This window comes from Nanorana parkeri, unplaced genomic scaffold, assembly GCF_000935625.1.
Source record: "Nanorana parkeri isolate BGI_ZX_2015 unplaced genomic scaffold, ASM93562v1 scaffold2215, whole genome shotgun sequence".
In the NCBI taxonomy this organism is placed as follows: Eukaryota; Metazoa; Chordata; class Amphibia; order Anura; family Dicroglossidae; genus Nanorana; species Nanorana parkeri.
The window spans coordinates 87443-112383 of record NW_017308483.1 but is presented as its reverse complement, the minus strand read 5'-3'; the positions used below and the strand labels follow the sequence as shown (position 1 = coordinate 112383).

General features: G+C 49.9%; 1 protein-coding gene across 1 annotated transcript in view; it reads right to left on the bottom strand.

The window, feature by feature from the left end:
• Positions 1-24941, bottom strand: part of LOC108801101 — a 113769-nt gene that overhangs the window by 24768 nt on the left and 64060 nt on the right. The window contains 7 exon segments of the mRNA XM_018573048.1: positions 4541-4619; positions 4719-4894; positions 4993-5134; positions 7976-10648; positions 11456-11505; positions 12342-12426; positions 16213-17195. Coding sequence (XP_018428550.1) covers positions 4541-4619; positions 4719-4894; positions 4993-5134; positions 7976-10648; positions 11456-11505; positions 12342-12426; positions 16213-17195 — 4188 coding nt within the window.

Below are 24941 nucleotides of genomic sequence, written 5' to 3'. Positions count from 1 at the left end.
TATCCCTCCCTGGAGCCCCAACACTAACCCTCCCTGTAACCCCAACACTAGCCCTCCCTGTAGCCCCAACACTATCCCTCCCTGTAACCCCAACACTATCCCTCCCTGTAACCCCAACACTATCCCTCCCTGTAACCCCAACACTATCCCTCCCTGTAACCCCAACACTAACCTTCCCTGTAACCCCAACACTAGCCCTCCCTGTAGCCCCAACACTAACCTTCCCTGTAGCCCCAACACTAACTCTCTTAACCCCGACACTAACCTTCCCTGTAACCCCGACACTAACCTTCCCTGTAACCCCAACACTAACCCTTCCTGTAACCCCAGATGTGTATGTGGAGTTCCTTCTTATCTAACACTGCTGTCTGTACTGAGTCCATCCTGAGAATTATTCCTTTTTCTACTTTCAAATACTAGTCGGAAGGAAAAGTTCCTCCATACTTGGCTTTCTTACCTCCTTCCCACTGGGCCCCTCTGACTGGCTAGCCCAGAATATGACCCAGAGCTTTCCAGATGAGTTGTGAGCAAGTTGTGTCTATGTTCAGCAAAGGTGGCAGTGTGACCCATGACCTCCTGGTGACCACAGATGAGGAGCTCACACTGCTTCCACCCTCTTAGATGTCCTCTTCTCAGGTCTCTCTCTCTCTATAGACATCCAATCTTCTTAACATTTCTTCTCCTTCTCTTCTTACTGTTTCCAGGGTTTTGCCTTGTGGTGGATCCATTAAAAAGGAAAACGATTTATACCTTGAGGATGGAGAAGGAGCCAAGCCACATGATCGTCACCATATTAGACCTCACCCTGGAGATCATCTACCTGCTAACCGGAGAGGTGAGGAGGATTCTGGGAGGTCACATGACATCACTCTAATCTTTTTTATTAAAACACAGACCTGACCGGAGAGGTGAGGAGGATTCTGGGAGGTCACATGACGTCACTCTTATCTCTATTAATAATACACAGACCTGACCGTAGAGGTGAGGAGCATTTGGGAGGGTCACATGACTTCACCTATAACTGACAGCACCAATATGAATTTAATTTATAAGCCCCTCCTTAAATTCCATAGATGTAAAAATTAGGTTGGATTTTTTAGGCAAGTAAAATATAAGCAGAAGTTTTTAAGTCACCAATTTCCTTTTGCGTAAGACCATTCATGTATCTTTCTGGTACACAGGACTACACCGTAGTAAAAAAATCATCTGGGGATCACATGACACCCAACAGCCACACCTGTGTGTCCAGCCAATGCAGCAAGACCCGAAACCCCATCGTGGACCCTCCACCTCCCTCCCCAACACCTGAGCGAAACAACGACAAGAAGATTCTAGAAGTCACCCAGAAGATCATTGGTCTGCTGACAGGAGAGGTGAGCGGTGCCGGGAATTCTGGGACATGATCCAGGAACAGACAAGGGATGTGTCTGGATGGTGACTGTATCATTGTGTGTGTCAGGTTCCTATAAGGTGTCAGGATGTCTCTGTCTATTTCTCCATGGAGGAGTGGGAGTATCTAGAAGGACACCGGGATCTCTACAAGGACGTCATGATGGAGAACCGGCCGCCCCCCACATCACCGCGTAAGAGGAGACTTTCATTTCTTGAGTATTGAGGATCCCCCTAGAAACACACATCCTCTGATATAAAGACATAGAAACAATGTATTCAGTCAGTGTGTGTGTTTCCTACAGATGGATCCAGGAACAGAAATACCCCAGAGAGATGTCCCCGTCCTCTGTATTCCCGGGATTCCACACAGGAACATCAGGAGATCCCTCAGGCCCGTCCTCTGTATTCCCGGGATTCCACACAGGAGCATCAGGAGATCCCTCAGGCCCGTCCTCTGTATTCCCGGGATTCCACACAGGAACATCATGAGATCCCTCACGCTTGTCCTCTGTACTCCCGGGATTCCACACAGGAACATCATGAGATCCCTCAGGTCCATCCTCTGTATTCTCGGGATTCCACACAGGAACATCAGGAGATCCCTCAGGCCCGTCCTCTGTATTCCCGGGATTCCACACAGGAACATCATGAGATCCCTCAGGTCCATCCTCTGTATTCCTGGGATTCCACACAGGAACATCAGGATATCCCTCAGGCCCTTCCTCGGGATTCCACACAAGAACATAAGGAGATCCCTCAGACCCGTGCTCTGTACTCCAAAGACTCCACAAAGCAGCATCAGGAGATCCCTCAGGATGATCAGGTAAAGGGACCTCTAACAATTAACATTACTTGGCCATAGAGCCTACAATTGCCAGCCAGCCTGTTCCCTTAACTGTGTGTCTTCTGGTAAGGAGGCCCAAGATCAGGTTTGGAAACTCTGGCCATACATGTTATTGTCTTCTTGCTATCATAGATTATTTTCCTAATAGCAATTATTAGAAGGTTCTGTTCCTCCTGTTAAACGGTAAGTCCCTATTTTGTAAGTTGTAGCCATTTTCACCAGCCTGGAATTTGACTTGAAATCGTTTGTGTCCCGTCTAGGATGACGGCTTGATTGTCATTAAAGTTGAAACTGTTGATGAAGACTACACAATAGTGACTGGCTCAGTTGGCATTGAAGAGAATGAAGATAGACCCGTGAGGGTGAAAGAGGAGGAGATCCCGATGGAGATCAGCTCAGGTGAGTAATAAACACTAAATCCAGAGAAGAGTCCCAGATTCTCCTTGTTCAGTCACTACAACAATCTCTTCTTCTCCCCCCTTCTCTGTCAGTAGACAGAGGGGGCCAGTATTGGAGCCATAAGGGGTTTAAGTTTTGATCAAGGCTGTAAGGGTATCCCCTTCAGTTAAGGAAAGAATTGCCTCTGAGATGAAGACCCTTTATGACTTTAGGCCCAATGGACAGATTTGGAGACAAGCTTATCCAATCGTGTGTATTTAGTTGCTCTGTTATCAATAAAACCAACCCAACGCGTTTCGGGACTCTTGGCTTAATGTATGTAGACAAGTGCAGGATTGCTTCACCAAGCATGACCGCGGGTAATCTGCACTTAAAATCTACACACATCAGCAGTTGACTTGTCAAGAAGTGCCTGGCAGGTTACCTGATACATAAACCCTTGAAGAAGCGGGCACCCTAAGTCTCCGGACACACTTTGGCTAGTTAAAGGAGAACTAGGAGGTAAGTGTTTTTCCCCATAGTTCTCCTAAGGGTCACGGGAGGACACAAACTAGCGTCCGCCCATGACCCAAGCTCAGTATATGGAGAGCTACAGCTCGCGGTATACTGAGACCGCCGCAGTCTGGACGGATTCCGACATTACTGTCGCCAACATCTGGATCGGCTGAGCCAAAGCTCCGGCAGCTCACTCGCTGCCATTCGCCACCATTCTCATAGATGCCAAATGGCAGTGAGTGAATAGCCGAATGCCACCGAGCGGCAATCGGCTCGGCTATTCTGCCCGGGACCTCCGTGGTAGAATAGGAAATCAATGAAAAGAATTTAAAAAAACATTTTTTAAATGTAAATAAATAGTAAATAAAAAAAATTTCAAAAATGGGTGTAGCTAGCAGTGACAGCTAGTTCCGCCCAACTGTTTCCTATTGCCTGGCACCTGAAGAGTCTTCTAGCAGGTCCCGGCCAATGAGTAACAACTAGGCGGGGCCGGCTCCGCCGTCTTGTTAATGTTTAAGGACAGAGCAGCGTCCCCAGGTCATATGGGGACGCTGATCTGTCATTACAACTGGGCTGAGTGAGCTTTGAGATCACGGCTGGCTCCGCCCAGCTGTCATTTGCGTGGAGATCAGTCAGCTTCGGCCGACTATTCTCCACGCTTTGGGTGTCACTACGGCTACGAATAGCCCGTACAGCAGCTCTTTAGTTCAACCGAAGGATCAGCTGAAGCTATGGCTGGATCCTTCGGCTCTTTAGTGAATAACCCCCCTAGGCAGTGGCGGAACTACCAGGGTCGCAGAGGTCGCAGCTGCGACTGGGCCCTGGAGTTCCGCCACTTGGAGGGGGCCCACAACAGGAGGAAGGGGCCTCTGGTAACCGCTGATTACCAGGATATTTAATATCCCGGTAACCGCTGTCAGTGCCGGGACCTCTTCCTCCTGTCCTGGGCCCTACGTGCTTCACGCTGCACCCCTCACCTTGCTCCGGGCGCAGCGTGAAGTATGATGCAGCCGGCGCAGCAGCCAATGAGTGGGAAGCGGGGTTATCCCTGCCCCCTCATCACACAGAAGTGCTGCCGAATAGAGAGCTGCCTGGGTAAGAGAGGCCTGCTGCGGACACGAAGGGGGAGTTATAGGAAGCTGGGAGGAATATGAAGGGGACATGGGAGAGTGTGGGGTCCGGGAGCGGAAAGCTGGGGACGTGATGGGGGGGGGGAGCTTGAGACATGGGAGAGGAGAGCTGGGGCCATGAAGGAGGAGGTAATGGGGACATTGCACCGGGGCCCTGAGGTCACTAGTTACGCCTCTGCCCCTATGTGTGCCCGTTTTTATTTTGGAGAATTGCCCAATAGGATCATTCTAACCAATCGTACTCCCCTTATGCTTCTTGTTTCCTCTAGATGGACAATACCAAAGGTGTGACACTGGGAAAGGTCCCATGATCTCTGAAGATGGTGGAAGAGGGGTTGATGACATCACCCGTCTTGGGCCTGGAGAAAACAACATCACCTCACATCTCCATCCAGTGTTTCTGGACCCAACAATGAACGGGGGCCTGTTTGCTGACCGCCCGCCTCCGGTCCCCCCACCTCGTAGAGTCCTGTACATGGTGGGGAAGCCATATTCCTGCCTGGAATGCGGGAAGCGCTTTGAACGGGAATCCTCCCTCGTCCTCCACCAGAAAGGACACATTAATGACCTCAAGCCGTACGCTTGCTCGGAATGCGGCAAAGGGTTTGCCCACAAATCCTATCTGGACACCCACCTGAGAATCCACACGGGAGTGAGACCCCATTCGTGTTCCGAATGCGGGAAGAGTTTTGTGTACAAGTCAGAGCTCGGTAAGCACCAAAGGACTCACACGGGGGAGAAGCCATACACGTGCTCCGTGTGTGGGAAATCATACGGGTGGAAGTCGGTGCTCATCAAGCACATGAGGATCCACACCGGGGAGAAGCCGTATTCATGTACGGAGTGCGGCAAGAGCTTCACCCAGAAAGTCATCCTCGTGGAGCATCAAAGGACTCACACAGGCGAGAAGCCGTTCTCTTGCACCGAATGCGGGAAGAGCTTCACGTGGAGGAAAGCCTTCGTCAGTCACCAGAAGATCCATACACAAGAGAAGCCTGAACGTTCCCAACATGGAAATCCAATGGTATAGGAACCAGAACTGGACTTACGTCTGGGCCCCTGCCCCTTCTTTATTTATTTTTGTATTTATATTAGGGGCCTTTCTGTTCCTCAGGACTTTACACATTTCGTAGAACCAATTGGAACATTATTTGGTTCTTCCTTAACTCCATTGCCCTTGGTCTCATGATCAGAATTTTCTGTTTGAAGAACCCTTCTTGTCAACTCAACCACTCACATTGTATTCAGTATTTTATATCCAGGGGGGAGGTTGAAAATTGGCCTAGAGAATATGGCGGGTCACTTGAAGCATCCGATCTCCGCCCCCAAGGAGCTTGTCGTAGATGTATGTGTATTCCTAGTAGGTCTGCTAGGTCACAAGGCGTTACCCAACCTCCTGAATTGCAACTGAGGCTGGCTGCAGGACGGGGGCCCGGAGAAGCATGGGTGGGGGTGGGTCAATGTGTGTTTGAAGAGTGTCTGAGGCCATGAGTTCTTCAAAGGTCAGGTCAGGGTTAAAAGTGGGTTCTGGTTCTTCTGGTATGCTCCACCATATTCTTAAATCAGGAACTAGCTAGCTAACATACGTAAGAACTCATTACACGCCGCCCGGCTTCCTGATTGGCTGGGAAGCCGGCTCCATGCTCCCTCGTCACCAGGGAGCATGAAGCTGGCTTTCCAGCCAATGACTCGTCCCCCGGCTTTCTGATTGGCTGGGGAGCTAGCTCCATGCTTCCCTGGTGTACTCGTACTCGCCCAAACTCTCCCGATGCCTAGCCCGATACTGGAACTTCTGGTATCCAGAAGTTGGGAGGCGAGTCATTACACGCTGCCCGGCTTCCTGATTGGGCGGAAAGCTGGCTCCATACTCCCTCATCACCAGGGAGCTTGGAGCTTGCTTCTTGGCCAATCAAGAAGCCGGGGTCGGGTAATGAACGCTTCCTGATTGGCTGGGAAGCCGACTCCATGCTCCCTCGTCACACAAGAGAGCATGGAACCTGCTTCCCGCCGTGTAATGACTCGCCGGCTGGATTCCTCATTGGTCGGGAAGCTGGCCAATGATTGGCCAGAACACCAGGTCCATGCAAGTGACGAGGGGAGCATGGTGCCATCTTCCCGGCCAATCGGGAAGCCGGGCAGCGTGTATCGATTTGCCGGCCAGCTTCCTGATTGGTCAGGAAGCTGGCCAATCAAGGAGCCAGGCGGTGAGTCATTACCTGCCCCCCGGCTTCCTGATTGGCCAGAAAGCTGTCTCTGTGCTTCCTCGTCACTTGCATGGAGCTGGCTTTCTGGCCAATCTGCAAGAGGGGGGGGTAATAACTTGCCGCCTAGCTTCCTTATTGGCCAGCTTCCCGACCAATGAGGAAGCCGGGCGGTGAGTCATTACACGTTGCCTGGCTTCCTTAATGTGACTTCCGGTATCGGCGAGTACCGCAACAAAAAAAAACAAACGGTACTTGTATTGGAATACTGAACAATACATCCCTAGTATCTATGTTTCAGCCAAGTGACCTGGGTTCATCAGTTGACCACAAACATTGGGTTCTCCCTGAATCCAGGGGTCACCCAGTTTAGGAAATCTGTATGTAGTCAAGCACAAGGGAGCAGCAAACGCACACTTAGAGAGTCCAGAGCAGTGTTTGATTGATTCCACAATGATCGGAGCGATGACAAGAAACATCCGACACGTTCCAGGGGCTCAGAAATCCCCCTTCATCAGGGCTTAGGCTATGTTCTTGCAGAAACTCAAGAGGACTCTTAACTTAGGAGCCCGGGCTTGTATATCGAAGCCAACAATGGGCAACCAATGTCACTAATAGACGTCCGTGAGGCCAGAGCTTCTGTATTAGACGTTTTCCTTCATAGTACTCAATCTTTATCTTTGCTGGTCCCTTACTTGCCACCAAATGTTGGGTCCGCCATGAACTGGTTTATAAGGGAATCCTTTTATACAAATCTGTTTCATGTAAACGTTGTTATCGACATGTATTGTTTTACAAACCCCGATTCTGTATTTCGCGCGGCCAATGCCTCCTGCAGCGGCTTCTCTCAAAGTCTTCATATAGCTCTGTTAAAGGGAAGTAATCCAAAATGGCCACGTTACCGATCAAACCCTTCTCCCATCAGTCTGGAACACCATGTGCTGTCCTGTTGTTCTAAACGGTATTTGGGGATTTGGTTTTGTTTCAGCACTTTCTAAGTCTTGGTGTTGACTCCTCTGAAAGGACACCCCTACAAATCTGTATAAAAGCATTGCTACAATGTTGTGCTGGTTCCCCTTTTAAGGATCTTAAAGGGAAAGGCTTGCGATTACAGTTTGGTGTTGATTACTTCCTTTCATTTTGTATTGCCTGTATAGTAAATTATTTTATGTCTAATCATCTCGATTTGCTGCTTGTGTACGTCACTCTTATTTATTTTTGCTGTTTTTTAATTCTTTATTGTCATACAGAACTTATAGACAGGGCCGGATTTCCCACCAAATAATACTCACTTGTATTAAACGAGCAGCGGCTTCCACTGTACGTTTAACTCTGCTTTAGCAGGGCTAAATGTACAAAAAACGAGGGATTCGCTCCCCGCCTTTTGGGGGAGAAAAAGTGCGTCTTATGAAGCGAAAAATACGGTATATGGCATTTGAAAACATGACAGTGACACCGCCGTGTATCAGAAGAGGACAACAATCAGCCATAGGAAACTGAGTGATGGAGCGCACAGGAAGCAGAGAACCCGGGGGGAGCAGTAATTGTAAGTGCTGAGTGATGGAGCGCACAGGAAGCAGAGAACCCGGAGGAGCAGTAATTGTAAGTGCTGAGTGATGGAGCGCACAGGAAGCAGAGAACCCGGAGGAGCAGTAATTGTAAGTGCTGAGTGATGGAGCGCACAGGAAGCAGAGAACCCGGAGGAGCAGTAATTGTAAGTGCTGAGTGATGGAGCGCACAGGAAGCAGAGAACCCGGAGGAGCAGTAATTGTAAGTGCTGAGTGATGGAGCGCACAGGAAGCAGAGAACCCGGAGGAGCAGTAATTGTAAGTGCTGAGTGATGGAGCGCACAGGAAGCAGAGAACCCGGAGGAGCAGTAATTGTAAGTGCTGAGTGATGGAGCGCACAGGAAGCAGAGAACCCGGAGGAGCAGTAATTGTAAGTGCTGAGTGATGGAGCGCACAGGAAGCAGAGAACCCGGAGGAGCAGTAATTGTAAGTGCTGAGTGATGGAGCGCACAGGAAGCAGAGAACCCGGAGGAGCAGTAATTGTAAGTGCTGAGTGATGGAGCGCACAGGAAGCAGAGAACCCGGAGGAGCAGTAATTGTAAGTGCTGAGTGATGGAGCGCACAGGAAGCAGAGAACCCGGAGGAGCAGTAATTGTAAGTGCTGAGTGATGGAGCGCACAGGAAGCAGAGAACCCGGAGGAGCAGTAATTGTAAGTGCTGAGTGATGGAGCGCACAGGAAGCAGAGAACCCGGAGGAGCAGTAATTGTAAGTGCTGAGTGATGGAGCGCACAGGAAGCAGAGAACCCGGAGGAGCAGTAATTGTAAGTGCTGAGTGATGGAGCGCACAGGAAGCAGAGAACCCGGAGGAGCAGTAATTGTAAGTGCTGAGTGATGGAGCGCACAGGAAGCAGAGAACCCGGAGGAGCAGTAATTGTAAGTGCTGAGTGATGGAGCGCACAGGAAGCAGAGAACCCGGAGGAGCAGTAATTGTAAGTGCTGAGTGATGGAGCGCACAGGAAGCAGAGAACCCGGAGGAGCAGTAATTGTAAGTGCTGAGTGATGGAGCGCACAGGAAGCAGAGAACCCGGAGGAGCAGTAATTGTAAGTGCTGAGTGATGGAGCGCACAGGAAGCAGAGAACCCGGAGGAGCAGTAATTGTAAGTGCTGAGTGATGGAGCGCACAGGAAGCAGAGAACCCGGAGGAGCAGTAATTGTAAGTGCTGAGTGATGGAGCGCACAGGAAGCAGAGAACCCGGAGGAGCAGTAATTGTAAGTGCTGAGTGATGGAGCGCACAGGAAGCAGAGAACCCGGAGGAGCAGTAATTGTAAGTGCTGAGTGATGGAGCGCACAGGAAGCAGAGAACCCGGAGGAGCAGTAATTGTAAGTGCTGAGTGATGGAGCGCACAGGAAGCAGAGAACCCGGAGGAGCAGTAATTGTAAGTGCTGAGTGATGGAGCGCACAGGAAGCAGAGAACCCGGAGGAGCAGTAATTGTAAGTGCTGAGTGATGGAGCGCACAGGAAGCAGAGAACCCGGAGGAGCAGTAATTGTAAGTGCTGAGTGATGGAGCGCACAGGAAGCAGAGAACCCGGAGGAGCAGTAATTGTAAGTGCTGAGTGATGGAGCGCACAGGAAGCAGAGAACCCGGAGGAGCAGTAATTGTAAGTGCTGAGTGATGGAGCGCACAGGAAGCAGAGAACCCAAGGGGAGCAGTAATTGTAAGTGCTGAGTGATGGAGCGCACAGGAAGCAGAGAACCCGGGGGGAGCAGTAATTGTAAGTGCTGAGTGATGGAGCGGACAGGAAGCAGAGAACCCGGAGGAGCAGTAATTGTAAGTATTGAGTGATGGAGCGCACAGGAATCGGAGAACCCGGAGGAGCGGTAATTGTAAGTGCTGAGTGATGAGCGCACAGGAAGCAGAGAACCCGGGGGAGCAGTAATTGTAAGTGTTGAGTGATGGAGCGCACAGGAAGCGGATAACCCGGGGGGAGCAGTAATTGTAAGTGCTGAGTGATGGAGCGCACAGGAATCGGAGAACCCGGAGGAGCGGTAATTGTAAGTGCTGAGTGATGAGCGCACAGGAAGCAGAGAACCCGGGGGAGCAGTAATTGTAAGTGTTGAGTGATGGAGCGCACAGGAAGCGGATAACCCGGGGGGAGCAGTAATTGTAAGTGCTGAGTGATGGAGCGCACAGGAATCGGAGAACCCGGAGGAGCGGTAATTGTAAGTGCTGAGTGATGAGCGCACAGGAAGCAGAGAACCCGGGGGAGCAGTAATTGTAAGTGTTGAGTGATGGAGCGCACAGGAAGCGGATAACCCGGGGGGAGCAGTAATTGTAAGTGCTGAGTGATGGAGCGGACAGGAAGCAGAGAACCCGGAGGAGCAGTAATTGTAAGTATTGAGTGATGGAGCGCACAGGAATCGGAGAACCCGGAGGAGCGGTAATTGTAAGTGCTGAGTGATGAGCGCACAGGAAGCAGAGAACCCGGGGGAGCAGTAATTGTAAGTGTTGAGTGATGGAGCGCACAGGAAGCGGATAACCCGGGGGGAGCAGTAATTGTAAGTGCTGAGTGATGGAGCGGACAGGAAGCAGAGAACCCGGAGGAGCAGTAATTGTAAGTATTGAGTGATGGAGCGCACAGGAATCGGAGAACCCGGAGGAGCGGTAATTGTAAGTGCTGAGTGATGAGCGCACAGGAAGCAGAGAACCCGGGGGAGCAGTAATTGTAAGTGTTGAGTGATGGAGCGCACAGGAAGCGGACAACCCGGGGGGAGCAGTAATTGTAAGTGTTGAGTTCTGTGCATGCGTGCCGCCATTTTGGAGTAGATCTTGGTATTCACCAAGATGGGGCGCTCAAACATACGGGCATCGCCATCAGACTGCTGTTGCCATCACCTCAGCAAGGCGACTGTCTGCCATGGTGGCCTTATCCTGTGAAGAACCCTCTCTGGTCTTCCACAAGGGTAAGGTGGTGTTCCTTCGTACGGCAGCTTCCGCCTTTCACCTCAACCGAGATATTGTTCCTCCATCCCACGCCAGTTCATCAGAGAGAGATTTCCCTCCATTTGTGTGGATGCAGTTAAGCTGAGTTTACCTTGGAGGTGCCAACTTCATTAGAAAGTCTAACTGTCTCTTTGGCATTCCTGATGCTTCCCGCAAGTGTGAACCAGCTTCTCCTTCCAGCATATCTCGATGGCTCATACAGCTCACCATTCCAGCTTACGGCCTTAAGGATTGGGTACCACCCTTTCCTGACAAGGTCCATTCCACTAGATCTGTAAGTGCTTCTTGGGCTGTTTACCAAATTCTCAAGGTTCTCAAGATGTCAGCTGAGGGCGTAAGGTCCTTCAGGCAGTTCCTACTTGTTTTTTTGGTGGCCCTGTTGCTGTTTTGATGCTGTTGGGCTGCTTTTGGACGTCCTGACAGTCTATAAACTCCCGTGTCCATCAATGGACAAGACGGAAAATTTGATTTTTCCACTTACCGTAAAATCCACTTCTTGGGGGTCCACTGAGGGACAGAGGTCCCACCCCCCTATGAGGGGAACCACAAGTGGGAAGCACACAGCCTAGAGTCAAGCTTTGATGTGGAACTTCAGGCCAGCCTTGAAATAAATAGTTTAGATACGTATACATTTGCTTATTTACCTGCCAAACTATTTATTCTGGTGATACGCAAAGCTCTGCTGGGCGGGGAGCTCTCTCCTACATTCAGGTTTACCATTCCCGCTTTCCGTATCACGTCACAGGCGCTGATGCTGATTGAACGTCCGATTATGAATTGGGCAGAGAGAGAACATAGGGAGCCTGGAAATAAGTGACGCACATGCAAGGTGTGCAATTCACAAGACCGTCTGACCAGAATTACAAATCTCTTGTTAGGTAAAACAGTATTGCGCACAGAACGGCGCCTGTGCATGCTAGTAGGAGCATTGTAGCGTGCGCGCCGGAACACGTGCGCACATCTGTTCCCAGCTGTGGCGCCAAACAGCCTACGTAAACTTGCTGTCAGGGTGCATCAGTCAGCGCCCATAGTGCAGATTCTGCCCGGATCGATGCGCGCTATGCGTACGCGCGCAACAAAGTGCAAACGCAAGTAACGTGCACACGCATGTCCTTGGCGCCAGGCGGGCTATTTAAAGATGGCCACTGTATCTGCACCTTGCTGAGAGATCTTCAGCTGTAACCTGCATCTGTTTCTGCTCCTGATACCTGTGTGACCCGGCTTGATTCCTGACTCTGCCTGCCTTGTGACCTCGGCTCGTCCCTGACCATTCTTCTGCCTCCTGATCCGGTACCATTCTGCTCGCTAGTGTATGACCCGGCCTGCTCCTGACTGCTTCTGTCTTCTGCTTTTGTACCGCACGTTACCAATCTGGCTTGTTCCTGACTACGCTTCAGCTCCTCGCACAAGTGTTGTCTGATCTGCCATCTTCCACCAGCTGCCTCTGGCGTCCTGTTGTCAGCATCAGCAGTCATACCAGCCACAGGCACTCATGCCCCTCTCTGTCTGCACAACTACTGTTCCATCTCCAGGGGGGCTCAGAGGAGAGCAGCAAGGGAAGGTCTTCCTCGTCACTTCAGGCTCATCCCAAGGTACGTGACACTTGCCCTCTGCACATGCTCCTTGCTGAGACATCATCAGATAGTACCCTGCACCTGAGTGTTCCATCCTTGCTCCTATATGACCCAGCTCTGACTCCAGTGTACTCCGCCTGCCCTTGACAACTTCTTCTGTCTGCTTATTCGGTACAGCTCTGCCTGCACGGTTCCGACCTCGACTCGGCCCGACCCAGCTCCCGTCTCCCAATTCTGTACTGTATCTCCTGCTAGTTGCTGATCCGGCTTGGCTCTGACCACGCTGCAGATTCCAGCTCCATGTTTTGGTCATCGCCTGTCCCCGGCACAGATTGCAAGTCATTTGGGTCGCCAGCCTTAGAATCTTCAGGGTCACCACCTGTCGGCACTTGCGCCCCTCGCAGTCCTTCCACCTGTTTTACTCTCAGGGGTACTCAGACGAGAGCAGCAAGAGAGGCCGTCCTCCTCATTTCAGACTCGTATACGGTACGTGACAACATGACATTGCCTAGTAACTGTAGGCATGCACCGCTATATGGGCCGCCGAAACATATCGGCCGAAAATGGCACTTTGGGCATGATGCCAAAGGTGCCATTTTCTGGCCAATACATCGGCGCATCCGTTCTTTCTCTCCTCCCCGCTGGCCGCTGCTCTGTGTCCCAACGGGGAGGAGAGAAACTGTCACAGGAGGCTGAGCGCTGTGAGCGGCCATGTCTCCCCTCCCCGCATCACTCAGCCTCCTGTCACAAATCATGAGAGCGGCGGTGTGGGCGGAGCCAGCCAAAATTGAGGATATAGTAAACATACTCTGTCCTCAATTATTAACAAACACTCAACCAGCGCTGTCATAGGAGGCTGAGCTCTTCTACCGCACAGCCTCCTGTGACAGCCAATCCAGGATGGAGAGCGGTTGTGTGGGCGGAGACTGCTGTCATAGGAGGCTGAGCTCTTCTATTGCACCGCCTCCTGTGACAGCCAATCCAGGATGGAGAATGGCTGTGTGGGCGGAGACTGTTGTCATAGGTAGCTGAGCTCCCCTCCCACACCGCCTCGCTCAGCCTCCTGTGACAGCCAATCCAGGATGGAGAGCGGCTGTGTGGGCGGAGACTGCTGTCATAGGAGGCTGAGCTCTCCTCCCACACCGCCTCACCCAGCCTCCTGTGACAGCCAATCCAGGATGGAGAGCGGCTGTGTGGGCGGAGACTGCTGTCATAGGAGGCTGAGCTCTCCTCCCACACCGCCCCACCCAGCCTCCAGTGATAGCTGTCAGAGAGCGAGTACAAGCAGTGATCAGTGATCGCTGAGTGTTTGTAAATAATTGAGGACAGAGTATGGTGACTATATCCCTAATTATGAATGAATGGGAAGTGATCTACATCACTTCCTGTTTATTCATGATTGGGGATATAGTAAACACACTCTGTTCTCATGTTATGGATGGACAGGAACACTCAGTAAACAGGCTTCCTGATCATTGATAACAGGAGCTGCAGAAAAAGAGATAGAGGACTCTCTGAGGAGTTTGTGTTCTCAATCTCTGTTTCTATTTTAAAAGAGAAATATTGGGGGGTCTGTTTAGACCCCTAATATTTCCCCGAAGCCCCTAAAAGTAAAGTAAAAAACTAAAATATTTCATAAAAAATGAATAAATAAAAATAAAATATAAAAAAAATTAAAAAGTTTCTAAAAAATTAAATATTTTTTACAAATGTGAAACGTTAGAATAAAAAACATTTCCAGATTTTGGGCCGACATTTTTTTTCATTTCGGTTTTGAGATTTTCATTTTCGGGGGACCTCTAGTCATTGGATATCGGGCTGCCTGATATGTGGACTCAACAAGGGAGCAGAACAAAACAAAAATAGTTGTAATTGCACAACCTTTGTGCCGATATATATTTTGTTTCTAAGTGTTAACAATAGTAGACAATAAATGAGGTGAAATGGGAGAGAGGGAAGGCCCGGGGCTGGAATCAGGAACAACCGAAAGCCATCACAATAGTTTATACTTAACCCCTTCATGACCAGTAACGTCACTGGCACCGGGCCCGTCTACACAGACAATGGCGCCGGGACTCTGTTTACACTTATAAAGCCAACTGTCCGCTTTACAGCAGAAGCAATTTTGGCAGCTCAGCTGCTGCCAGATCGCTTTTAGGGGCCGATAAACAGGCCTCCCCCCCCCCGGGCCGACACCCCCCACCGTGTTTCACGGGCTCCACTGCCCCTCCTACGGGCCCGGGGGTTCTCTGGTGTCGGGAGGAAGCTGGGAACGTCCGTTCGCCGATCTCCTTCCCGAACCATGGGACCGGGAGTGGTGCAGATGACATAACTTCCGGTCCCATAGCTGTCATTGGTCGGCTCCTGAAGCCCAGCAATAAGTGCGATCTGCACCCCAATACCTTATTTGGAGTGTAAAGGTGACACTGGGGGTCTTTTGGACCCCCAGCATCACCTTAAAGCAGGGATGGCCAAACTCTGGCCCTCCAGCTGTGGATGAAACTACAAATCCCATGATGCATCTCTCTCCGGGAGTCATGTCTGTGGCTGTGAGAGTCTTGCAAAGCCTCATGGGATTCGTAGTTCCACCACAGCTGGAGGGGCGCAGTTTGGCCATCCCTGCCTTAAAGAGTACCTGTCACCACCAACTGCTATCACTTGGGGGGCTTGTAGGCTCCCCTATGTGATAGCAATTAAAATAAAGTAAGAAAAACAAAAAGTTTGTAAAAATAATAATAATAAAAAAATTAAAGCCCCCCGCCCCAGCGAGCACGCGCGTCTTCACGTAAACAGGCGTCGGGTGCGCCTACGTATGAAAACGTCGATCCTGCTACACGCGTTGGGTATCTCCGCGCACGCCAGACTGAGAGCAATAGTTCTCGGGCCAATATTTACTAAACTGCCAGTATCTCTAAACTGATGACCTGTGGGGGGATTTTAAAGCGCCGTCTATGGACTTTTTGGCGTACTGAATGTTGTCGCCGTTTCACGGACGCACACAATTTCTAACCTGGGCATGTTGGGTATCTATTTACTCGTTGTCACCTCATCTTATATATTTTATTTACAAAATGGTTATTTTATTGTGTTTTGGGGCATTAAAGTGCATTTTTCCCTAAATTTCGGGGTTTGATAAGGAGTTGCGCTAATATCATGCAACATAAATTGTGCAACTGCCACCATTTTATTCTACAGGGTCTCGGCTTTCAGAAAATATATCACGTGTGGGGGGTTTGAAGACATTTTCAGGCCTAAAATGTGGATTATATCATGGGTGCAAAAAAACTGAAAAGAAAGGCCTCGGTCACGAAGGGGTTAAAAAGTTGTGTTTTACAAGAAGCAAATGAGTTTCCTCGTCGTATTAATACAATTTTGAATTTCAGAGCAAAGAGGAGAATGGAATGGATGGGAATCGTCTCCTGGGCTGCAGCAAATAATAACAACGGGCTAGCACAAGTTCTTCTGAGGCTATAAAAGTCACTTTTTGGGAGCGAGCAAGTTCACATTACGTTCCCGCTGACCAGATCCGAGGTCCATAACTGAGGACGAGTCCGGCCCGGTCTACCCCTCACATTGCAAAACGAGACAAATAGGAAACATGACAACATGGGGGCGTGGCCCTAACTGGCACCTTTATAAAAGATGCCCGCGTGCCGGCGGTCACTTGGCCGCCACGGGAACCTCTTGTAACCGGTGGGAACCGAGATGTGACATCAGTGACGTTTTCCTTGTAAACATTTTCCCGCATTCCAAACAGGAGAATGGCTTCTCTCCCGTGTGCGACCTCTGGTGTTGGATAAGACTCCCCCTGCGGGTAAAACACTTCCCGCACTGAGGACAGGAATATGGGTTATCGGTCATGTGAACGATTTGATGGGTGGCGAGGTGTGACCTGTTCGTGTAACTTTTCCCGCACTCGGAACACGAGAACGGTCTCTCTCCCGTGTGCAGTCTTTGGTGCGAGATGAGGTTGACCCTTTGGGTAAAGCTCTTTCCGCATTCGGAGCAAGCAAACGGCTTCTCGGCGGTGTGGGTTCTCTGATGGGCGATGAGGTTTTGCTTCTGGGTAAAGCGCTTCCCGCACTCGGCGCAGGAGAATGGTTTTTCGGGCGCGTGAATTCTCTCGTGAGAAATGAGGCTTCCTCTCTGGGAGAAACACTTCCCGCATTCAGAGCAAGAGAACGGCTTCTCCCCAGTGTGAACCCGTTCGTGTATAACGAGAAGTGATTTTTCAGGGAAGCTTTTCCCGCACGTGGGACAGGAGTATTGTTTCTCGGCTGTGTGGTTTCTACAATGCCTAGTGAGGTCAGACTTCTGCCTAAAGCCCTTGCCGCATTCTAGACATGTGAATGGCTTCTCCCCTCTGTGAATTCTTTGATGTGTAATAAGTATATCTTTCCCAGTGAAACACTTTCCGCACTCTGAACAGGAATACGGCTTCTCCCCCGTGTGGACTCTCTCATGTTTGATAAGAGTTGCTTTCTGCGAAAAACACTTCCCGCATTCCGGGCACGAAAATGGTTTTTCCCCCGTGTGAGATCTCTGGTGCACGATCAGCTTTCCTTTCCGGGTGAAACGTTTGCCGCACTCCGTACACGAAAAGAGATTTTCACCCGTGTGAATATTCTGATGTTCAATTAAGTAGCGCTTCTTTGTGAAACATTTCCCGCACTCTGCACACGAAAATGACTTGACCACCCCGTGACTCCTCTGGTGGTCGACCAGCTCTGCCCTGCGGGTGAAACATTTGCCACACTTGGAACACGAAACCGTTTCGCTCTCGCCGCCGGATGTACGATGGGTGAAGGGGCGGGGCTGATTGGGTAAACGCCTTCCATCGGAGGAAACTTTTGCACGTGGAAGAACCGCACTGAGATTTTGGGCGGTGGGGTTTTCGTCTGAAGAAGACATGATTTCATCGTCCTCCGAAGAATCGGATGTGATGTCATCCTCTTCCGTTTCGCCATCCGGGGATATTATGGGATGTTTCTCGTTGTCGTACCTTCTGTATCGTCCATCTGGAGAAAACAAACAGAGACCATTCATTCAATGCACCGCACGTTAGCATACCAGGCCCTCAGTGTTCATCACTCACCTGCGCCAATCTCTGGAGGGACCTCCTCTTTACGCCGCTCATCGACCTTCACATCTTCCTCTTTCACTTCAACTTTAGAAGGACTTCCATCCTGAACACCGCAAAAGGACACGCAAAATGAACGCCAACCCTCCGACAATCACTTCATGTCCATCTATACCAAACGCTTAACCACTTCAATCCAACCCAACCCAACCCAAGGCAGCCGAGTGAATAACCCAGCCGAAGGGAAGGGAGCCGAACTACGTTCAGCTATTCACTTCTGGCTTGTACGGCTGATTTCCGGGGTACATCGCCCGCATTTCAGTCACATGACCGTGCTCTGTATGCTCAGCTGAGCCGAAGTGCAGAAGGAGTTCCAGTCAGCCGATCCAACTTCTGGGTCGGCCGAGCCGAAGCTGCGGCAGCTCACTCGCCATTTTCATAGGGGCCGAACGGCAGTGAGTGAATGGCGCCGAGCGGCATTCGGCTCGGCTGTTCTGCTCGGTACCTCCGTGGTACCGAGCAGAATAGAAAATCAACGAAGGGTCGGGGAAAAAAAGTAAATAAATAGTTCGAGTTAAAAAGAAAGATTTAAAACAAAAACAATTGGGCGGAGCTAGCAGTGACAGCTAGCTCCGCCCAACTGTTTCCTATTGGCCGGCACCTCCTGGCCAATAGTCTTCTAGCAGGTCCCAGGCCAATGAATAACAACTGGGTGGAGCCGGCCGGCTCCGCCCAGTTGTTTACTGACAGTTCTGCATCCCCAGGTCAATTGGGGACGCTGATCTGTCATTACAACTGGGCGGAGCCAGCCGTGAGGTCAGGGCTGGCTCCGCCCAGCTGTCATTTGCAGGGCGAAAGGAAAGCCTTCGGCAGGCCCGTTCGCCCCCCCGCTTCGGCTCTCACTTCGGCTCAGTCAAGCTGAAGCATATGCCTTTGGCTCGGCTGAGCCGCTCGCCCGCCTTCGGCTGCTGTACGGACTATAGTGAATAGTCCTTCACAGGACTCCCGCAACCGAAGTGAGCCGAAGGATCAGCCGAAGCTACGGCCGGATCCTTTGGCAGCTTTGTGAATTAGCCTTTAAGTGTTCCTGATCAAAAAACAAAACACTTTTCGGGTTAAAATGTGCCTCTCGCCAGACCACGGCTCAGTCACACTTGACCTTTGAACTAGATACAAGTCTTGTTTCACTTTCTCTTTATAAGCCCCGCCCACTGGAAGATCCCAGTCTCACCTACCTGATGACGGTGTGGGCTCTTGCGATGTTCCTCTGTGGATTTCGGTGAAGTCGGAGGACTGTGACTCTCTGGTGTATTTCTGTTACTTAGGGCACCTGTAAGATAGACATAGTCACATGTTGTGTGTCTCTGGAAGTCAGACAGTCAGAAGTTGTTAATTGATGAAGACGGATAGCCGGCCCAGCTCCAGTCTGCTGGTCAATCACAGGAAATATCAAAGCACGTGCCATTTAGTAAGTCCCCATCTACAGCTATCCTGTCTGGATCCATCATGGCCACCTTAGCAACCCCTACTAGTATCGGTGCCGATAGCGAGTACTCGCACTCACCCAAATGCTCCGATACCGGAACTTCCGGTCAGAGGGTGATTTCCTCTGACCGGTGTTCTATCAAAAGCTCCAACTCGTTAAAATCTCTGACTGCCGGGTACTTGCAAGTTGGAGATTTCGACCAGACGCCGTTAGACTGCAAAACACAAAGACTGACGGAGCCTCTGTACGGCTGCATGGTAACAATATTCAGCAGGTGGCAAACTCGACGAGTATTCTGAAAACGCTATGCGCGCAATGCGCGCCGCAACCGTACACAGCTCCGGCCTTTCTGAGTACCGGACGTGAGGTAGTTGGAGATTTCGATGAGTTGGAGCATTGGATAGAACACCGGCAGTGCCGCGAGGGAACATGGAGCTGGCTTCCCGGCCAATCCGGAACATCACCCGCCGCCCGGTTTCCTGATTGGCCGGTAAGCCGGCTCCGTGCTGTTTGGCCGACTCGATGCTGATGGGCACGGAAGCCAGAATCCCAGTGAATCAGCATGGAGCAGGCCAAACAGCATGGAGACGGCTTCCCGGCAAATCAGGATCCCGGGCGGCGCGTAATGACCTGCCTGCCGGCTTCCTGATTGGCTGGGAAGCTGGCTCAATGCTAAGTGGCTGTGAAGTCGGGTTCCAGGCCAATCAGCATCGAGCAGGCTAAACAGCATAGAACTGGCTTCCCAGGCAATCAAGTAGCCAGGCGGCAGGTGATGACATGCAGCCCGGCTTCCTAATTGCCCGGGATTCCGGCTCAAAGCTAGCGGAAGTACCGGTTATCGGCGAGTACCGAAACATAAATATACAATAAGAGACCGATTTCTTTTCAATGTTCCATAACAGCAGATGAATTCCCTACAAGTACACATGCGCCTACTAAATGGCATTCTTGCAATGCTCGCCCTGTGCTGGCTCCATGCAGTGGTGGATATGGTTGACATGGACACTGACCAGTGAGAGGAACGCTACGCATACCGACTGCCCCACCAATCAGATCCTGGACAGAGCAAACCCTATAGAAGGATACACTGCTGGTGGAACAATGTTCATTACTCACCTGTGCCGATTTCTACAGGAACTTCCTCCTCTTTGATCTTCACACATTCTTCCTCCTCCTCCTCCTCCTCCTCAGCTTTGACATCACTCTGAGTGTCTCCGACATCTGTAAATAAACATTTACATAAAGCCCGCTGTACAGAAAGGTTTGAAGTCATTTAGGAAGAACTTGTCAATCTCATCTATATTTTGGTTTATTAACTCACCCGCGCTATTCTCTGGAGGAGTTTCCTCCTCTTTGATCCTCACATGTTCTTCTTCTTCCTCCTCAACACTGATGTCTCTTTGAGTGTCTTCGGAGTCTGTGAATAAAGATGAAAGTGAAGCCCCCTGTACTGAGATGTATGAGAGACCCCAGAGAGAGTGTGTGTGGGGGGAGACCCTGTACTGAGATGTATGAGAGACCCCAGAGAGTGTGTGTGGGGGGGAGACCCTGTACTGAGATGTATGAGAGACCCCAGAGAGTGTGTGTGGGGGCAGACCCTGTACTGAGATGTATGAGAGACCCCAGAGAGTGTGTGTGTGGGGGGGGACCCTGTACTGAGATGTATGAGAGACCCCAGAGAGTGTGTGTGTGGGGGGAGACCCTGTACTGAGATGTATGAGAGACCCCAGAGAGTGTGTGTGTGGGGGAGACTGGTCACGTCTCTTGGCTGGTAACACACAATGACATGATGTGAGGAGGAGAGGCGGAGCCTAATAGAGGCTGATGTCTCCTGACTCCCCCCACTAGACATATTCCGTCCCCCCATTACTGTCTACTGACAGAGGAGGGGGGAGAAGAAGAGATTGTTGTAGTGACTGAACAAGGAGAATCTGGGACTCTTTTCTCGATTGAGTGTTTATTCCTCACCTGTGCTGATCTCTGGAGAACGTTCCTCCTCCTTACACGACTCATCGCCCATTATAGACATCTCTTCTTCATCTTCAACCTTAATAATGTTCAGGTCCTCAGTCTAGAGGATTTAAAATACGATCTCCATAAAGAGTCTGATTATAACTTTATAAACAAGAAAGATTTCATACGGTAAATGGTCTATGATCTAACAATGGAGACCAGGCATTTGCTTACTTGATAATTGTCTGTGAAGTTTTGATGTTTCTTCGAGGAATCCCGGGAGTACAGAGGACGGGTCTGAGGGATCTCCTGATGTTCCTGTGTGGAATCCCGGGAGTACAGAGGACGGGTCTGAGGGATCTCCTGATGTTCCTGTGTGGAATCCCGGGAATACAGAGGACGGGTCTGAGGGATCTCATGATGTTCCTGTGTGGAATCCCGGGAATACAGAGGACGGGGACATCTTTCTGGGGTATCATTCTTACTGGATCCATCTGAAGGAACACACACACTGACTGAATGTAGAGCTGCAGCTAACGATTATTTTCAAAATCGATTAGTTAGCCGATTATTAAGTTCGATTAATCGGTTAATCGGATAAACAATAAAATAAAGTTTAAAAAATGGCTCCAGTGATGGGACTACTAGTTTGTATTGAGGTTGTAGTCCATCACAGGAGCAAGCTTGGAGCGGTGGAAGTAAAAAAAAAAAAAAAGATAGTGTGGTGTGCAATATAGTGAAATGGAAAGTGTAAAATTATACAGCAATGAATGCAGAATGGCACCGGCTATAGAGGACTACAAATCCCAGCAATAGTACATTATACAGCGCAATGCAGAATACCACCAGCTATAGAGGACTACAACAAATCCCAGCAATAGTACATTATAAAGTGGTACAATGCTAAATACCACCAGCTATAGAGGACTACAAAACCCAGCAATAGTACATTATACAGCGCAATGCAGAATGCCGCCAGCTATAATGTACTATTGCTGGGATTTGTTGTATTCCTCTATAGCTGGTGGTATTCTGCATTGCGCTGTATAATGTATTATTGCTGGGACTTGTAGTCCTCTATACAGCGCAATGCAGAATATCACCAGCTATAGAGGAGTACAACAAATCCCAGCAATACATTATACATACAGTGTATAATGTATTGCTGGGATTTGTATTCCTATGTATAATATACAGCACAATGTACCATCAGCTATAGAGGAATACAAATCCCAGCAATACATTATAGAGCACCATGTGTGGGAAAGTGCAGGCTTACCTGAGCAGTCTTCCAGCAACTTGCTTCTGAGATCGGGCCTGTCTATCTGCCACTGTCACACCCCCACACCTGCTCCTCCTTACTACATCTCACCGCGTCCCTGTGCCAATCGTGGATGTGGGCGGGCGGTGAGTGTGAGGCGGGAAGGAGGTGCGGCGTGTAGAGCGCGGATGCGGGCGGGTCTGGCAGCGGTGAGCGTGAGTTGGGAAGGAGGTGCGGTGCGCAGCGTTTGTGGACCCGTGAACAGGGCCAACTGATCAGAAGCCGATTAATCGATTATTGAAAAAGTTGACAACTTTTTCAATAATCGATTATAATCGATTATGTCGATTAGTTGTTGCAGCCCTAACTGAATGTACCACTTGTTTGCCATATTCTAAAGCTAGAGATGTAGGGGATGAACATGCCGTCATGACCTGACTGACTGAACGTTCAGATGGTTCCATAAACATACATTCATAGATTATCTGACCTTCTATAGTTACATAGTATTTGAGGTTGAATAAAGACACAGGTCCATCAAGTACAACCTATTGTATGTCAGCATGTGATTCTGCATGTGTATGTGTGTGTATGAGTCCCTGTGTGTCATCTTGTTCTTAAGAGTACCTGTCATAGTGTATCCCGGGTCCGGCGCTTCGGGCCGCGGGCCGGCCTCTTCACCCAGCGGCGTGACGTCACGAGGACGCCGAGGCGGCGCACGGCACGCTCGGCTCCTCCCCCTCTCGATCCTCCTCCTCATAATGACGCCAGTTGCAATGGCTCGGCGTTCTAGTGTTGCGACCGTCGAGCCAGTGCAACTTGCCGAATAGTGGACACAGGAACCCGCACACCTCTTCTCCAGCCTGCCGCTCTCCTCTGCCAAACTTCCTCCAGTACCGTGGGGGATTCACAGCGATTCCTCCTGCTCTCCTCTGGCTGCAAGTGGGACAGATCTCTCTCTGGAACTGACAGGACAATACTGCTAGAGTCCCTGGAGAGGTTAATGGACTGTAGAACCATCCTTCAAATCGCAAGTACCCTGCCCTAGTGGCTACTCCATAGGAAGTGTCAGCAAATACTCAGTAGTGCTATTAATGTAACCACAGATCAGTAATCTGCTACTTCATTCCCAAAACTGTATGCTACCATTATTGCTCCGCTCCTCATGTAAACCATATACCTGTGATCTCTGTGGAGAGTGTTGGGTTAAGGTGACTGCAATAACTCTTACGATTGATGATAACTAGAGGCCGCTGGATCAGGATATAGCCTCCCAGGGGTACTCCTGAGCATACCTATAGGGGAACTCCAACCCCCCATTCGATACGGATTGGCGTATGATGTGCTAGAGGGTTACAACATCACTCCCTCACATACAGAGTGATAACGAGAACCCTCGATCTGAGCCATATCCTCACGCTCAGGTTCAAGCCAAATTCCGCAGCTGCGATCCTACCTCAACCTCCTCGGCCCGTGCGTTACAGTACCTTTACCCCTGTATGTTACGGTCTCTGAGAAAATTGTCCCAATGCTTTTTGAACGATTTAACACTCCCAGCTGAGAGTACTGCTTGCAGCAGCGAATTCCAGACCCTGACCGCTCTAACTGAGAAGAACACCCTACGCCCCTTGTGCTGAAATCCTTTCTACACTAGTTTTAGGTGGTGGCCTCTAGTCTTCGTTATGGAGCTTACCATAAAACGTTTGTTGCTGATGTTGCTATCAGCATTGGAACATCTTGTACATGAAAATCATGTCCCCCCCTTAATCTCCTCACTTCCAGCGTGAACATGTTTAAATTTTATAACCTTATCTCATAGCTTTGGTCCTCCAACCCCTTAAAGGAGACCAGCTTTCTCAATTCAGAACGACTTGTACAATCACATTCACCATATTTATTCCCAGAGAATTTTTGTACAAGTCATTCTGAATTGAGAAAGCTGGTCGGATGATGGAAGCTGGTCTGGAAACGTCTTCAAGACAAATACAGCAAGTCCAGTTGCTTTGACTTATTCTTTACAGATAGGTTGTCTTTATGCTAAATGAATGATGATTTGGATACAATTCGAAGGCTGATACATTGACCACCTCTCTAGGGTTTAGGGCTGCAACCAACTAATCGATAATGAGAATAGTTGTCAACTATTCTCATTATCGATTAGTTGGTTGGATCCCCTAGCTCTCTTCTCCACGCTGGGAGGAGGGTGTAAGTAACCTGCCTTCTATTGGCTATTGCAGTTTGAAATGGCCAACAGCAGGCTGGCTTTTGCACCCGCCCACTGCATTTACATTCAGCTGTCGTCTGTGGAATCTTGCCACTGGCAGCTGTCATCCCCTGGGCTGAAGCTATTCAAGCGCCATGTGCTTACAATACAATTATTTCAAAAAGCTAATTTTTGGTTTCGGCCTGACAGATTCCGCTGCGGGAGGTGCGTTGCAGTGCCATTCGTTTCAATGGAACCCCAAACACGCCTCCTGCAGTGTGATCGCCTGCACTGGAACGCACAGTACCGCAATTCTGTGCAACTGCAAAAAATTGTGCGTGTGGTTTTATCCTGAAGTAAACTTTATGTTTGTAACGCGGAATTTGTGTGTTTTATTTTAAATTAAGGAT